The sequence below is a fragment of the Theobroma umbraticum genome, unplaced genomic scaffold (genome assembly GCF_002168275.2).
Source record: "Theobroma umbraticum cultivar Fairchild unplaced genomic scaffold, ASM216827v3 scaffold_56.0, whole genome shotgun sequence".
Lineage (NCBI taxonomy): Eukaryota > Viridiplantae > Streptophyta > Magnoliopsida > Malvales > Malvaceae > Theobroma > Theobroma umbraticum.
The window spans coordinates 8,521,498-8,539,250 of NW_018397256.1; the positions used below are offsets into that span (position 1 = coordinate 8,521,498).

At 32.6% G+C, this 17,753-nt stretch overlaps 2 protein-coding genes across 3 annotated transcripts; both read left to right on the top strand.

Moving 5' to 3' along the window:
* The first annotated feature begins 11,430 nt into the window (after window positions 1-11,430).
* Window positions 11,431-14,890, top strand: LOC110411613 (E3 ubiquitin-protein ligase At4g11680-like). Of its 2 annotated transcripts, XM_021421843.1 has the most exons (6): window positions 11,431-11,448; window positions 11,580-11,613; window positions 12,315-12,779; window positions 13,689-13,811; window positions 13,901-14,156; window positions 14,282-14,890. In XM_021421843.1, the coding sequence occupies exons 3-6, from the start codon at window positions 12,433-12,435 to the stop codon at window positions 14,432-14,434; spliced, it is 879 nt and encodes a 292-aa protein (XP_021277518.1). In that variant the 5' UTR covers window positions 11,431-11,448; window positions 11,580-11,613; window positions 12,315-12,432; the 3' UTR covers window positions 14,435-14,890. The 2 variants fall into 2 exon arrangements, with proteins under 2 accessions (XP_021277518.1, XP_021277517.1); XM_021421842.2 differs by lacking the exon at window positions 11,431-11,448 and having other exon boundaries at window positions 11,520-11,613; window positions 12,262-12,779.
* Window positions 14,891-15,480: 590 nt separating this feature from the next.
* Window positions 15,481-16,393, top strand: LOC110411461 (non-specific lipid transfer protein GPI-anchored 14-like). Its single transcript, XM_021421625.1, has 2 exons — window positions 15,481-15,909; window positions 16,009-16,393. The coding sequence occupies exons 1-2, from the start codon at window positions 15,576-15,578 to the stop codon at window positions 16,251-16,253; spliced, it is 579 nt and encodes a 192-aa protein (XP_021277300.1). The 5' UTR covers window positions 15,481-15,575; the 3' UTR covers window positions 16,254-16,393.
* Window positions 16,394-17,753: the final 1,360 nt, after the last annotated feature.

The window sequence follows — 17,753 nt, forward strand, 5'->3', positions numbered from 1 at the left end:
AGAAGCCTAAATATCTTAAATTAAGCCACATCAGGACATAATCCAAATGATGATCCTTAAAATTAAGCTTTGAAATGGGTCTAATGTTTGTTTTTTTTTATTGGGGGTGGGTGTGGGGTGTGCTGGCTCTTATTGAACCAAACTTTGGCTAGATCTAGAGATCGTAGAAAAAGGAAAAAAAAAAGGCAGCCTGGGTAGGCAAAAGTGGATACGGCCTAAAGCAATATCAGCCAAAAGAAGTTTTGCAAAAACTAAATAAAGCAATTAAGGACTAAATTAAATATATGGAAAGAGACTCGGCGAGTCTTTACTAAAAGAAAACCAATTATTAGAAACAAAGTTTAGATTATCTGCAAGGGCAGGCCGGTAAACTATATTTTTGTCCTGTTTGGTGTTTGACCAGGCTGGTCTCTTGGCAAAGTCCTAGGAAGCCTTGGTTAACGTTAACTTCAAAATCTGGGGGCTTCTAATTGCTCTGTCACATACATTTTCCGCACAGTGGCAGTCTCGTTACGTTCTTATTGGAGTTTAGAAAGGACAACGTTGTAAAGTAAGAAACGGTTGTGGAGGGGGCCGTTCAGGGGGCTTTGAAATTTGAATACGTTACACCCGGGGAACCTTTTTAGTGTTCCCGTCCCGTTGCCCGTTGGAAACCAGCGCTTTTTGGAGCGTACCTTACATTATTACACCACAAATTTACAACCTGTAAATAAATTAGTCATTGTTGGAGTATGAAATATTATTAATTTATTTTTTGGGTTTTGATTAATCATTGAAATACTAAACAAACTATAATTTTGGTGCATAAGAAATGTTAATTAAAAAGTTAATTCTTCTTCCTTGATCTATGGAGCATTATTATATATAGTAAATCCAAAGCAAAAAGGAGAGGCAATTCAATATAAATCTTAATTACTCTTTGGGCCCTCGTGAACCACTCTTTCATGGAAATTCATTCTCAGATATAATCTTTATTTTCAATAAGCAAATACTATGCATTGTGGGAAAGCCGTAACTTAGACAACAAGCCAACTTAATTTTGGTATGAAATTAATTTGTTTCAATTAAAAATTTTGAAACATGCCAAATAATTATTTTATTATAAAAAAGATTAAAAAGAAAAATCATTTGCACCACTTCATTAATTGGCTCATTAATGTAGAACCATATAGCTTTGATGACATGGCTATGATCCATCTAATGTGGGCAAAAAAGCTTACGTCCCAAGAAGAAGAAGAAGAAGAAAATTGAGAAAGATAACGTGGCAAAAATTCTTGATAATGTTCCAAGGAGGCATTTGGATGAAAAGCTTGCTAGTTTTGGTCATCAAGTGCCAACAAAGTCATCATGAGAATCGAGAAGTCATGCGAAACAAATTGAGATGGTTCTTTTGCCCCATATCACTTATCAAATCTTGTCTCAGTTTGTTTTTGCGTACGCATTAATTAAGTGTAGAAGGTTGGCGCCGGTTATGGTATGAAACTCGGCAACTGGCATTTTATATATCTTTTAAAAGTCTCGTACGTCGGTGAATGTCACGGCTAGCAAGTACCAGCATCGCATCATCCTTTTAATTCAGTTTCATTATAACTTAATTTATCTGTCACAAATTTTTTTCACCCAAAAAGAAAGAGAAATAGTTAGGCAACTCTCCTAGTTGACAAGTCATGTAAATTATTACAAAATATGTGTCTTTAACTTGGTCAAGAATATATAGATTTGCTTTGTTTTTTTAAAATTTTTTCATATTGAACTTCCATGTACTAAGTATTATTTTGTGTTCTGTTTTCATAAACAATGGCAAATAATAGGATATGCGACAGTGTGTGTATCTACTAACGACAATAATATTATTTATCACAGAAAATCATGGCATAAATTTGAACAATTTCACTTGAGATTGTATTGTAACATAGCTGCAAAGTAGAATAGTAATTAGGGTCATTCATTTCTAGTTGCTTGCATCTTTTCTGCCAGGTTGCTATTGCATTGCTTGATTGTTAGATCTTGCCTGTGTGAAGCGCCACCAAGCAATAGCACTTGACTTGCTAATTACAATTGGCATTCAATGAAGTTTCCCAACCCACCTAAATCAAAAAGGGTGTGGTACTTGTGGTTGCCGCAGCCCTGCTGCCTCAAACGTGTAACTTTTTGCTGACAAAATTAGCTTTGAAAAGATTGCAGAATTCTGTCCACATGCTCAGAGATAGAAACCAGAAGAACATTCGCTTTCGCCACCGAGGAACTTCATTGCGTATTAGGCAGGGAAGAAATAGGCCTCCTCCTCATTACTGGAGCCAAAATAAGGCCCACCGCTGGCAATGCTAGGGGGGTGACTGTGGGCGCTGTCTGTTTTTGAAACGACCTTGTTCCAAGCCTCAAGGTTTTGGCTGTAGTGTTACTGTGCTTTGCGAACAAAAGAGGAGCAGAAGAAAACGATATGTCAATATTATATCAGAAAATCTGCAGATAACTTAGACAAAAAGAAGAAGATCATGGGTTTTTGCACACGTGTTTTTAATGGTGAACCGAATCTTTATACTGCATCAGTATCTGCTTTTTTGTTTTTGGTCACAGGTTTTTCTACAAGTGTCATCGATCATCAGTTTCAGTTACACCCTGTTTTTTTTTCTTCTTGTTTTCTTAATTCCTTTTTGTTCTTTCCCCGACGAAAATAAAAGGAAAATTCCTTCTTCATTCCCTCTTTATAATATTATTACTGAAGCAAATGATAGCTCATCTAATTAATTAAACAAAAAAAAAGGGGTAAAGTGCTGGGTGTGGGCAATGCATTTCCTTGGACTCCAACGAGTATTTAAGTTTCTTTTGTTTCTTCTTTTCCTCCAAAGAAGTTAGCAAGCAAAAAGCACTTCCCAATTCCCATCACATCAAATTAAATCAAGCATTGAAAGACCAATTACGCTTGCTTGACAGCATGGACCAAGTATGCATATATGCCATTATTTTTTATTAAAAGTAACAAAATTTAAAATATTTCATGGAATATTTTGTAAATACAAGAGACAAATGTCTATCAATTTCATTATTTTATATTAAAAAATCAACATATTTGATAATACAATGGCAATTTCCAACTTAATTAAAATACAATGGCAAATTCAATATTAACCTATAATATAATGGTAAATTTGAACTTAATTTTTTTTTTTTCAATTTCATCAGGTGACCGAGCTTTTAAATATTATACTTCACCTTTCAACCAATTTTAAGTTTCTTTTCTTGCCCATACTTGGTGTAAATGAGTCTACTTGTGGTATTATGAAACGTAATATTTGACAATCCTGTCTGTCTCTTGGATTTAGCACAAGTGTTAAAAAAGAAATGAGATTTGAATAAAAATTTTAGATTCATGTCATTATATTTCATGTTGTACCCGAAATTAACAATCTTCTTGATAAGTCTTATAAGAAATTTCTTCTAATATTTTAGTTAAGACTATTTTATAACTTATCGGTGCTTCTGTTTTATATATATATATATATTATATACATTTTTAGTGAAGATTTTAAATTTTACAAGTGAAGTTAAAATATTATTTTATGTCTTTTTATTATTATATTTATATATCATTTTATTTAAATGTATCTCTATAAGATATTGGAAAAATTTTTAATCTTGAGGTGCAAGTTAAAAACCCCATTGATTATGTATTGTATAATTTTTTTATTAAGTATATCTTGTATAATTATTCATATATATATATATATATATAATTCATAGAGTTGTCTCTGTAAAAAGAAGAGGAAAACAAACAGACGAAATTATAGCACATGCAGGGCCAGCATACAGCATATGTGAAATTATGAGAAATATGGATTATAGGAATATTGAAATGAGATAATAATAATCCTGTAACTGTATCCCATTCTATCACTTCAATTGGTGCTCTGATTGGAGCATAATTTGTACACCTGAGCTTTTAATACATCAAAATTTTAAGGTAATAAACTGATAATTAAGAATGGTCTTAGTCATAAACAGAAGTAGTTGTCAATCCTTTTGCCTTTAAAAAAAAATATATATATATATATTATCGATCCTTTTGTGCTTTCTGTTTTCTATAAAAGATTGATTTGGGGCACGTCTCGGTCTTACCAGCAAATGAATGAGACAGAAATCAGTCTCGATACAACTTTATTTTCGGGAATTAATGCTAAGGTTTGAATCATTGAAGGTTTTGCTCTCTTCTAAAATAAGCAACTCATTAATTGCTGCCATAGAAGTTATATTCCTTTAAGTAGAATTTATTATATACGTTGCATATTCGTTTGCCGTTAGGAGAATAATTGAGCCAAAGCTTGAGTCGCATTAATCATGAAAAGAATGGAATCCAAACTAGGCAAAAATATGGTTAGATAGTCAATTAAGCACCTCCCATGCCACACAACCACCTTCTTCTTTCAGATATCAATTATAAGATGCTAATAAAATCTTCCAGTTTCAAATTGGAGTCTCATCATATATATGAGTATAGATTTAGCCTAATTTTTATCTTAATTTACTTAATTATTTGTTTCGTTATTATTATAATTACTACACTTTTATTGTATATGTAATTTCATATAAGATAGTGCTTTGGATCTTCAAAAGTCAAAATATTCTCTATTGATATATTTATAATTCATGAGGGAATTTCACACGAAATGTATGCTATAATTTCATATTTCTACTTACACTCTTTGTAGTTAAATTTTTTTTTACACAATATCTTGTCATTTTTTTTAACAACACATTGTGGATATCATTTTTCTCAATTAGCTCAATGTGAATAACATACGTTTTTATAGGAGATTAAACTGTTAAATTTGTCTAATAAAATTGATCAAAATATTTTCAATTTAGAAGTAAAATAACCCTTGTAATATATAGAGGAAACTTTCTTCGAAAAATATATAGAGAGGTAAAAAAGGATGATTCCTGCAATTTTATTCTTTATGGTAAAAATAGTAAATGGCGATTTTAAGTAAAATATTCTAAGTTTAAATTATGGACAGAATGGTAAATCAATGAAGCGAAAATTTTTGGGAGAATAACCGAACACCCAGCAAATTTTTTCCCCTTTTTAACCCATTTTGATTGAAACCCACCAAGTTTTTTGCTTTGTTTTTTTCAATTTGATTTGTTTTTTAAGATGGATCTTGTTGATTGACATTTTTGGTTTTTATTTATTTCAAACAAATTAAGTTCAAGAATTACATGTACTATGTTAGTCCAGTTTAAATTAATCTATAGTTATTGATGAGCAAATAAGGTGCATAGATTAGTACTCCAAGTCACCAACTTTGGTGGTGCAAGAAACTTCTGGAGTTCAACTTAATGAATTTTGGTCCCAAAATGAGGTGACAGTCCAATTTTCAAAGAATCTAATTCTGGCATTAATATTCCCAAATCTAAAATTCCATTCATCTTTTCAATAGAATCTATCCCCACTGGCTAGTCCACACATCATATATTCATTTGGAAAATGTTATTATATCAACACTTTTTACTTATTGTAGCAGTGCCATTTTGTTTCAATATATATTAATTGAAAGTATATATTGGATTATATACTATGATTCACCATTCATTCTCCCTTGTATGGTCTTAATTTTTATAACACTAGCTTGTTAAAGCATAAACATATTCATGTCGATAAACTTGCATAAATATGAGATATGAACTTGAACCATTAAATTAAGTTAATTACACAGTTAATATCTAAAATTTCAGTAAAATGTACAAATTATTAGTTGAAAAAAGAGTACATAATTTACTCTTGAAACTTTCAAATCATGTATCCTTGTAACTCAAACTCTAATACTATTAAAACAATCGATCTATACATGTAATGTACCGTGTAATCAATATTATCTTGATTCATGACATTCGTGCATCACCTAAAACCATTGACATCCTTTCCAACACCAATTAAAAAAATATATTTTATTTCACTTAGGTGGTCAAGATCTCATCAACATCACATGACATCCACAAAAAATATTCACAAAAAGTGTTGTAATTATATTGATAAGATATTCCCACAGTAAACAAATTTAGTTAACAGGCGTTAAATTTTGAATTATTATTATTTTTTTTAAAAGTGGTGTTTTTATTGCTGTCATTGTCATTATGCCATCGTCAAGTCTCACGTAGCTACGTAAGACTTTTCCATGTTTGAATTAACACTTGACATGTTGAAGCTCAAAATTATACATTTATTTTCTCTTGAAGTATCAATTTGTATATTTCACCATAACTTGTGCATCGCTTGTGTAATTAACTTTTAAATTAAATTAAATTAAATTAAAAAGAGTTTACAATGGTTTTTTCACAAAAATATGTCTATATTAACATGGATTGACCAAGTATATATATGTATATATATTTATATAATATAGTTTTTATTTCTTTGGTACATTATAATATAGTTTTTATGCTCGTATGAATTGTATGTACTTTACAATGATACTATATATAGTATGATATAAAAATTAGGTTACGGTTGCATTAAATCAAAACAGTTGGTTGTTCCAAAAATCTCGTGGTGGACAAAAAATAGTGACACCTTGAAGCTCACAACTAATTTTGCCTTCTCTCGTAGAATCATTCCCTTCTTTCTTTCTTTTTTCTTCTTGTTTTCTAGGGTGATCATTAATCCCGTGGTTAGAGTAGGTCAGAGTTTGTTGAACCAGAATCCTTGGGGGCGTGGATCATGGATGGGTTGAAGGGTAGAAGCTTAACCCCTCTTCCTCAGCTTCAGCCAGCCGCCTGCTGGGAATGGTCCAATTTTATTGCCTTCCCATCTTCGTTTGCTTGCTGACTAAGGTACATCTTGAGCCCTGGAGACCCATGCACCACACGCATATATGAAAATCTAAGCACAATTCAATTGAGAAAAGTACTAGACATAAAGATACAGTAGGTACGTAGTTGTTGAAGCTATATATATATACACTTTCTCCATTCCCTATATATTGAATATAGAAAATAGATATAAATTTGAAATAATTTAGAAGGAAAAGATACACCTTCAATTTGGGATTGAAAGATATTAAATATTGAATATAGTCTTTTGAGTTGTGAGGCTTGATTGTTAGATAGCAAAATCTAACTAATCCTCCTTCTCTTATTTCTCAATTGCGTCAATTTAATGCAATTCACGTATATATAATAAACAGCGTGTTTAAATGGATAGAATAGAGTATTTGAAAACTGATAGAGAAGTGAGATGTACGTACAAATTGAGTTTGTCTAATAATGTAGACGCTATTGTAAATTTATATCAAGCATTTTATTGCACATATTTTCGAGTGGGTATATTTATCTAAACCATGTTAATTATTAGCAAATAGCTACGGACATGCAATTTTTCTATATTGCAACCACATTGTTTGTTGTGTTGATTAGAATAATCAAAATTGACAACCACCTGCTTGAATTTATATTAGAAAAATCAAGATTATAATTCTCAATGGATAAGATAATATATATTTTAGCTGATTGCTTAGGTTTTTTGCGATTTGTATCCTTAAATTTTTTCCCATTTATGAAAAATCTATGTATAGCTTGCAAAACATAATAAATATGAGATTTTTTTATTATCATTTTAATAATTTTTTATGTATGAAGACAATGACCTTAACATGTGCCGACTTATTATGAAAAAGACTCATCATGAAGAGAATAAATTTTAAGTAAATATCTAATTTAAAATCAATTAGTAAGAAATGAAATGACCCTTACTATATTTTTATATGCAAATACCTCCAACTTAATCGAAGAAAAATCTTTTTTATTATCACTTTAATATTATTAATTAGATAAGTCAATTCTTTTGAATCATTGTTAATGTGATTGATGGTATTGCGCTCACGATTACTCCAAACTTCTGTCAACAATAAAACTCAATAAATAATAAGAAGCCAGGTTAATGAAATTAATTAGCAAGGAATACAGATTAGGTGACAGTTAACTGTTTATCCATCATCGCAATTAAATATTTGATCAGATTAAGACCTTCGAATTACCATCAATTATAAACCTAACCTGGACATATAATGCAAGAATCAACCAGACGAAACTGCAGCTGGGACATGGATTAATGCCTCGTTACGTGGCCTTACATTGATCTTCCTTTTCGGCAAACCAATAATTAATTAATTAACCGAAGGAATTAGATTTGACGAATAAGTAGACGGGAAACAATGAGCGCGTATGGAAATTAATTGGGGTGGAGGTATACAAGCGGCTATCATCAAGGAGACATGGACTACACCTGAAGGGAGCATCTAGAGTTATGGGCCGCAGAGTTTATTTTTTGTTTGTCTAACTAAGTTTGAGCTAAGGTGTAATTAAAGGAAAAAGTAGTTTATGATACTTTCCTTAATTTGTTTTCCTAAAGATGCGACATTGTCTTCTTGAAATTCAGCAACAAAAAATGCTAGTATTGATGTATATAAGTCAGGGTGCCAAGGCTTTTATATATATACATTAACATGTTCTCTTATTCTTGTAATGAAAGACAATATTCACATGCAAATATTACTATCATAACATGCTTAAGAAAGCCTTAGTGATATTTATGAGTAAACCAACTTTAGTGCTTACTTTGTCAAAAAAAATAAATAATTTTTTTTGGTTATTTTATTGACATTGGAAACTACTAATATGGCAATATGCTAATCACCTAATGAAAGGAACAGAATTTTTTTTCTCACAAGAAAGCCAAAAAGAACTGCATCGCGATACTGATTAATTCAAATGAAAAATCTGTCCAAATTACAATAAAATAAAAATGTCTTGGACTTAAAGAAGATTGCATTTGACAATTGCTGCAGTCACTTCAACGTCATGTCCGGATGGCGTGATAACAATATATACATATATATATATATATATATATATGCAAATAATGTTGGAAAAATAATGACTTGAAATATATATTATTCTTATGGAAAAGGCCCTTAGTCCAATACGTCACATGCAACTTACAAGTTTCTTGCTTTTGTGTTTTTCTATTAAAATGTTGTCAATGAATTTTTTTTTCCCCCTATCTATGAATGGAGAGAATGGTATCGGTTAAATTTGCTCTACCTAATGCATTAATTTAAAAGAAATGATTTATATAGCTGTGGTTTGACAATCAATAGTCAATGCAGTTCAATTAACCCAATGCCATCCCAAGCTTTCCTCACTCTTCCCCAACTACTTGGCATATTGTATGCTTTCTTGCAAATTAATCAAAACCCATCATAATTACAACTGTTTCTAACATGTCAATAACATATTGGATCATGGCACAAATGATAGTGCGTGTTTTCGTAGGAAGAAATGCCCTTGCCTTATTCCATTTTCCCCCTGGATTTATTTTATTTGTGAAAAGAGGATTACGCACGGACCTAAACTATAAGAGATAACGTAGGGAAAGTGATTTGCGAGAGGTGCCTAATCGCCTAGCTACCCTTTGGAGTAGCGCTATTGATGTGGACAAGTCTTTTGTCATCAGCTAATTCGGCAACGTTAATGAATCAGAAAACGAAGGTGCTACCTAACAGAATATCATAAAAGTTTCTTCATGACTGTCGATATACGGTCATGAGTACGCTTCTAGGTGAAAGACATTGTTCTGTTAAAATTTTCATGAGAATCCATGGGAATTCAGCTTGGCAAGACTAGCTTCTATGGGCCTTTTCCTTATGGGCTTAATTCTATTACTTCTAAACCTGTTTCTGTTCGGCTGTTGCTATCTTTTGGGCCAAATTGGGTTCGTTTTGCACTCTCATCAAACTATTGCAAAGGAAATTTATTTCACTTGATATAATTAATAAAAACTTGTTTGCATACTGATTTCTATTCACTCGCAAAAGCACCTGCCCCTAACACAGATTTTTGACTCACAAACAGAGGGGCAAGATCTGCAGCAGTCATTATCCCTCGCACAAGTTGAAAACGAGGTGGATTGATTAATAGGCTGCTCTTCTTGAGCTTGTTCATAATCTAAACAAGTGCAAGAGCCGTTTTCGCAACGGTATGCCCCTTCACAGTATTGCTTGCACTGGTAGTCATGGGTGCAGAGAACTGGTATAGTTCTTGAAGCTTCAACTTGTAGCAGTTTTTCAAGGGGCATACCTGCAAAAGAAAACCCTTGCCAATTAATCACCCTTAGCTGGTAAAATTGGGCAATGGTGAATGAGGTAGAGAGAAATTAAACTTACAAGATGTGATGGCCAAAACACAAACCAAAAGAGTAAGCTTTCCTGAAACCAAATCCATGTCTTCTGACTTGAGAGCTGAGTTCAAGCAGAGAAAATTGTTAAAATATATATATGAAAATGGCACCACCGCATTAATAAAGCAGTTTGTGAGACTTCTGGCATTGACATTTATAGTGGGGAAGAACATACCGGAAACTAATAAATATGGAAAGATGCTTATTAATTGTGGGGTTAATTCGAAGATTACATTTATGCTGGTACAGCCAAAGAATATTCTGCTAAGTGAATATGTTTTTCTCTCCTAGTTAATATCAAACTAATAGTCTACATGATTTATTTCGAATGATAAGATATAATATTTTAATTTTTTTAAATCTAAATAGTATTTTATTATTTTATTGTATTCAATAAAGTTATTTTGTATTAAAAGAATTCTTATGATTAATAATTTATTAATTATCGTTAATTAAAATATTATTTATCATTTTTTATTCATGCGAGGTTAACATGAAGAGTAAAAATAACAAGTGATTTTATAATTAAATCACCATCAATTATGTCAAAATAAGTCACGTTTACATAGTACGAAAATAATAAGTAATTTTTTGATAAATAATAGTTAATCAATTGTTAGTGTTAAACATTATTTGATATTAAAAAAATATAAAAATTTGATTAGATGTAATAAAAGAATAAATTTTATAAAAAAAATTTAAAGAATTTTATTAAATATTATATCCAAAGGGTATTTATCAAAAGAGTTTTTACTTTAATTAATGTTAAAGAGTTACTCAAATTTATTTTATTTTTTTTGAGAGTGTGGTGAGAGTTGAAAAAATGTGTATGAAGTTTGTCATATGCTAGAAAATGTGCTTGAAGGATACTAGGAATTACAATAAGAAAGCCTTCATTTGGTTGAATTACACTTTAATTTTTTTAGCCTGATATTTTCTTTTGGTTGAATTACACTTTATTCAATGTGTACTGTTTGACAAACACACCATAGTTATTAACAAACTTTTAGACATGATTTTAGTACTTTGTGACAAGTGGCAAGAAATGCTACGTGTCACCGCCGTAACCACTGATGATGATATTCATGGTAAATACGGTAATGGGATTATTTATTTGTAAAAAAAAATGCCACCAGTATATGCTGTAAGGCCCCGTTTGGATTTCAAAAAGAAGGGGGAAATGCAAAAGAAGAACGAGCTCAAAACGTCAACGATAAGTACTTGCCTTCCACCGTTTTGTTTCCTTTCTTTTTAATAAATGTTTTTCTTCTTCTCTCTTTTTACTTCCCAAAATCTTACGTTGAAGAAATTCTTTTGTCCCTTTTTGTTTTTCCCTTTCAACAAACAGTGAATAGTCAAATGGCAAAAACCAAATAGATACTGTAAGTTCATTTCCTTTTTCTGTTTTTGTTGTAGTGAAAAAGAAAAAGAAAGGAATATTTAATCGAAAATTGACAGTTTTTTCAATCTTCAAGCAGATTGATTTTTTGTTTTTTACTTTTTTCATCTGTGATAAGAATAAAAAAATTTTTGGTTTATGATGAGTTTTTTATTACTTATTGTTTTTTAAGTTGAAAATTCTAGTACCTGGAAGTTCTTGCTTGTTGTTTGGATGCTGAGAAAACTGGAAAGATTAAAAAAAAAATCTTTGAATCAAAATATGCAAAAAGTTTTGAAGTTGAGCACAATCTTGAGTTAAAGTTTTTTATTTTTCTTGAGTCCCAGAGAAATTGGAAACATGTTTGGTTTCTGGGAAAAATGAAGAAAGAGAACACAAAAAAAAAAAAAGAAAAAGCTGAATATTTTGCATTCATTTGATTTATTCCAACAAGAGTTAAGATCCTTTGATCTTTGTGGCTTTTTATTCAAAACTAGGGGATCAAACGATTATTTTACATTATAATTGCTGAGATATTCGAGGAAAGAAAGAAAATGATGTATAATTGTCTTATTTTATTATCTTTTTGCTATGAATAGAAGTTCTTGTTTGGGAGCATCTGTTTTTTACTTGTAATAAATATTTGCAACAGAAATTGGAGGCTTAACCGAGGACTAATTTTTGTTGGTTTGCTAAAAATATCAGAATCCCATATGGCAGCTGATAAGATTGAGGGCAAAAGAAGAACAGTTTGATCAAAGGCTTTCACTTATGCTGCTTCTCTTGTCCCACTTAAGAAAGCAAAAAAAAGAAATTTTTGCAAATGGAGCAGCCACCTGAAAACCTCCATGAAAAAAATGATCATGTTCTTGATATTCCAAATGATTGTCAACATGGGAATAATGTTGTATCAAGGAATTCTCAACAACCTGTGATTCAGCCCACCCCTGGTGGATCAAGTCATAGGAGTTTTATATCATCTTTTTGCTTTTGGATTTACATTAGACTAGTTTTTAATATAAGCCAGATTGTTGCATCAGTAGCTGTTCTAGTAGCTTCAAGGAATGAGAAGTCACAAGCTCCGTTGCCCATTTGGATTGTGGGTTATGCTGCAGGGTGTGCTGCTACTATTCCCATCCTTTTCCAGCATTGTTTCCTTCCGTATCCTACGTAAGCTTTTACCTTCTTTGTTTGATATTGTTCAATGCTAAATCCTTGTAATTGATGTGCATAATTACAGATATAGTTTAAAATGGCTTCTCAGTGTTCTGTTCTTTTTGGTGTGGAATCATTTGCTAGAATTATTTATGCTTCTTCATTTACTTTGCCTTGTTTGGGGGGCAATGGTTATTTTATTCTCCCCATGTTCTATGCTGAATTGACATAACAACTAGCTTAGAAGAATGGATATTTGGAGGTTCGAAGATTTTTCCTTGTCCTCTAACCGAATTTATCAGCATTGACAAATTGTTTAACTCTTAGTCCTTGCTGCCAGAGACTCACATATCCTCAGACTGGAAACTTCTACAACTAATTACTGTTGGTTTCATGTTGCATAATCTCTTTTACATGTCTTTGTTTCCAAACTTCAACTTGAAGTTTGGTTTTTGTTCTTGGAACCAGTCATGTATTCCTACAGAAAGTGCTGTACTGATACTCATGTGTTAGAAGATCTTGTATCGGAAAAATTTGCATTTGGCTTGTCCAGCAAAGGAGCAAAATAATTCATTGAGTCATTCCTAGATTCGTAGGAATTCATCTTTTATTGTTTCACATTCTATATTTCAAATGACAGAAGTGCTCTTTTCTGCACAGTGTTATATTTTATTTGGATAATTTCCACAGTTACTGACAACAAGATAAACATTCAGAAATCCATTTATTGTTGTTTTCCTGTTTAAGAAACATGTATTTCAGGAGTAAATTGAAGCCTCAGACAGTATGTATATATCAGTCCATTTACTAGCTCTTTTCTGTTTGGTCCTAACATTGATTTTTTCATTTTCCAAGTGTTTTAGACATACCTTTCATCAATCTTATTTGTGAATGGTGATGCATTTTGCACGATAACATTGGCAGGCTTAGCAGATTTTTTGAGCGCTTTAAATGGATGCTAAAAGCTTACTTCTTTATCTGGTTTGTTGTTGGCAATGTTTGGCTATTTGGGGGGTACTCTTCTTCAGGGGCTCCAAATTTGCGCAGGTATCAACACTGGCCTGTATAATTATTATGCTTTTTTTTTTGGCTTTTCTCTGTCTGAAAATCAACCAGTTTCTTCGGCTTCATTGTAGGTTATGTGTAATGTTTCTTGTCTTTAGCTATCTTGAGTTTACTATGCCCTTCATCCTGTGTGCTGTTTTAGCATGCTGCTGTGGGGACCTAGGTCTAATTAAAGGAGCTACTTCAGAGTGCATCAATTCTCTGCCAACATACACTTTCAAGTTACAGAAAGATGGTACCGGCAGCATCATGAAAACCAATTCTGAAGTTAGAGGGGTTCAAGTGGCAGGAGCAGAAAAGGACTGTGTTATTTCAGGGGATGATGCAGTAAGTTCTGGAAGGCTCACTCATAAGACTAATACTTTGTTTAATGTTTGAGGAAGCATTATTATTACATTGTTTTGCTTTCAATTGAAGCAATCTTCAGGTTATGTTACATGGACATTGTACAGGTTTGTTGCATTTGTTTGGCAAGTTATGCAGATAATGATGTGCTGAAGGAGCTCCCTTGCTCTCATTTCTTCCATACTAACTGTGTAGATAAATGGCTAAAGATGAAAGCACTCTGTCCGCTTTGCAAATGCACAATTTTGGCGAAGAAATGAGGGATTGCTTTTTGCTATCGGCTGAGGTTAGCTTCGTTGGTATTCACCCTTCTACTTACATTCGTCTCCTGGTCACCTTCTTACTGTAATCAGCAATCAGAGAAGATCGAAAAAATGAGAAGGAAAGAAGAAATCTTAACGACAAAGATTGTACACACCGAGGATATGTATCATACTTAAATACAATTCTGTTGATATTAACCTTTTTATCTTTTTATTCTTTTTTATAAAAATGAGAGTTAATCTTCCAGCCGGCTGCTTCATACTTTTCCGATGGTGAATCCAAGGATGTTCTTATGAGAAGCTCACACCTCTGTTTTTGTTCGATTTTTAATTTAAACTCCTCGGTGCAATAGCGTGGAAGTTGTATTTAATCTTGGATTAGTTTGTCTTATCCTTTGTATCCCTCAAGAATAAACAGGCTTGAAGATCAATTTAAAAATGGTGTTTAAAGTAGATTAGATCTCTAAACAATGACTAGAGAATAGATTACTTCATTTGAGAGTGATGTTTTTGTTTCTTGTTTGTGTCTCTCCCCAAAGAAAAGGAGGGATAAGAAGAATTTGCATGCATGGTTTGAAAGAATAGCAAGAAAGCAACTTTTGGTATTTTCTGGAGGCAAATTTGGACTGATTTATGTAAAACCAAGTAAGGTTCCTTGGTAGAAGTAGTGTCTCATATGCACGTTTTCTTTTCACCAAAGTGTAAAGGAAAGAAAGACCTTGTCAAATGGGGATGCCATTGGGAATGGCAAGCTCAATAAATTTGTATTGAATTACATCTTTCATTGGGATACGGGATACCTTTTCTCAAGGCATTCCATAAATTAAGTCTTACCCTTGCATCACAATTAATTAATTAATTTCAGCTTCTTTACTCCCTAACTGATATTATTACAGATAAAAGATTAGAAAAACCTACGGAGGGAAGAGCAATCGTAACAGTTAATGTCAAAATGATTGCAGCAGGAAGTTCAGATTACCGAAACTACCTAACTCTATATATACCTAAGCATTTTCCAACCCCAAAAACCAGGAGGAGGAACCCTGAAAAGACAAAAAGGAGAGGGAATTACTCTCCAATTGCCTAAAAGCAACAACCAAAAAACACCCACAAAGAGTAGAAATCTTTTAGGCCGGAGATGGGGTTAAACAAAAAGATGATGGTGTTTTGCATTGTAGTGGCATCATGGGCCATGGCATCATCAATGGGGACAATGCAGGATGATGGGAAGGAATGTGCTGATCAGCTGGCACACCTTGCATCTTGCATTCCCTTCGTGAGCGGAACTGCAACGAAGCCAACACCGCAGTGTTGCCAAGATACGCAGAAAGTGAAGGCCACCAAACCCAAGTGCTTGTGCCTTCTCATCAAAGAGAGCACTGACCCTTCCATGGGGCTTCCTGTCAATACCACTTTGGCTCTTCAAATGCCATCTGCTTGCAACATTGACGCCAAGGTGTCTGACTGCCCAAGTACGATTAGATCAGCACATCGTAGAATGTATAATTTGAATCTTTATGATTGCTTCCTAACACAAATGATTGTTGTTTGATTTTTGATGATGTTTGTAGCTATTCTGAACCTGCCACTGGATTCAACAGATGCAAAGATCTTTAAAGGAGCTGCTCAAGGTTCTACCACTCCTTCGACAACAAACTCCCCGCCAACTTCATCCTCCTCCTCTTCGTCAGCTGGGATCAGTTCGAGCTCAGAATCAAAGGCAACCCCAAGCAGCAACAATGGACCCAAAGTGATGGTATTTCTGGGAGGAAATTGGCTTGTGTTGATGGCTTCAATAGCATGGATGTTGATATGAAGGCTCCAGCTATTACTATAATAAAATGGCTTATTTATGCCGCAACAAATTAGAGGATTATGTAGAGAAGTAACAATCGACCGTTCGGTTCTGGCTAAGTATGTTTTCTTTCTAATTTCATAATAAAAATGTTTTTTAAAGATCGAGATTCTGCTGCATCCAAAACCCTTTTGCTTTCTTCAACTAAAGACAAACTAATGAAATGAGCTGCTCTATCCTCCACTCCGCGCCGAAGAACATGAGCAAGCAAAGCCTCAAGCTTGAACCCATTTGTTTAATCTCATTAATTAATGAATGAAACACTGTGTTAATAATAATACCCAGAGAATGAAAAACAACAGCACAATCAGTCTTCACAGTGAAACCTTTACTTGCAAAATAAATCAATAATCATTGTTTAGACATGTAACTAGTTCTACTAATTTTAAGCATGTAAGAATAAAAATTACCACTACCACTACCTTCTACTAACTTTCTAACAAAATGTTACACTTTCTATTTATTTGTCTTTTTGGCATTTTGTGTTCATATACTTTGATTGGGTTTTTATATAAAATTAATAAACTTTATAGTAATTTATATAATAATAATTTTTAAAATTAATAAAAAATAAAATTATCTTTTTAATATTATAACGTCAAGTTAAAAACTTTAAACTTAGTATCCAACAAAGATGAACAATATATTTTCAAAACTAATAAACTCGTTTAAAATTATGATTAAAACTAAAAAAAAATTTAAATATTTTACTCTTAAAGAAAAAACCTTTAGCTTTCAGACATTTTGCAATTTTCTTAATCTCCTCTATTTTTTATTTCAAAATATGATCACTTTATTAATAAATAAATTTAAAAGTTCAAAATCTTCGAAAATAAATAATTATATTTATTTAGTTTTTGAATTTTTATCACTAATCAGCTACCTTTTATTTTATTAATTATCATCCACCATGCTACAAACTAATAGCAGTACCATTATTGAAAAAGCTGGCGAACACAAACTGAGAAAACAGCATAATATATAACTTGACTATTAAAAATTGGTATAATGAACTCACCAAAAAATCACCTCAACTATCTACTCATGGTACTCCACAACAGACCCATTTTCAATTTACAATCATCTGTATTTTTTCTTTACACAGGAAAATGAATACTTTCCTTCCTCTCTTCAACGTATTTCACTGGGAAAATTGCAACCACCACCTCGGAGAGAGAGTGGGTGAAAAGAAGCGGGATGCAAAACGGTAAGAAAACTGTACACGGAGCGAGCCTATACAAATGTGTCCGCTATAATTCTTTACTGATTATTCCTTCCAATCCTTCCATTATCGAAGCTGATCCTGCGTTCCATTTGAATTGGGAATTCTTGCCTGTGTCATCGGTGGCGGAGCTGTGAGGGCATAAGTGAGTCTAGATGAGGAATTCTCAATTAGTCCGGCAACTCCGGCCGCAGCAGATTGGGCATTTGAAGGAAGGAAAAGATCATGTTTCTGATCTT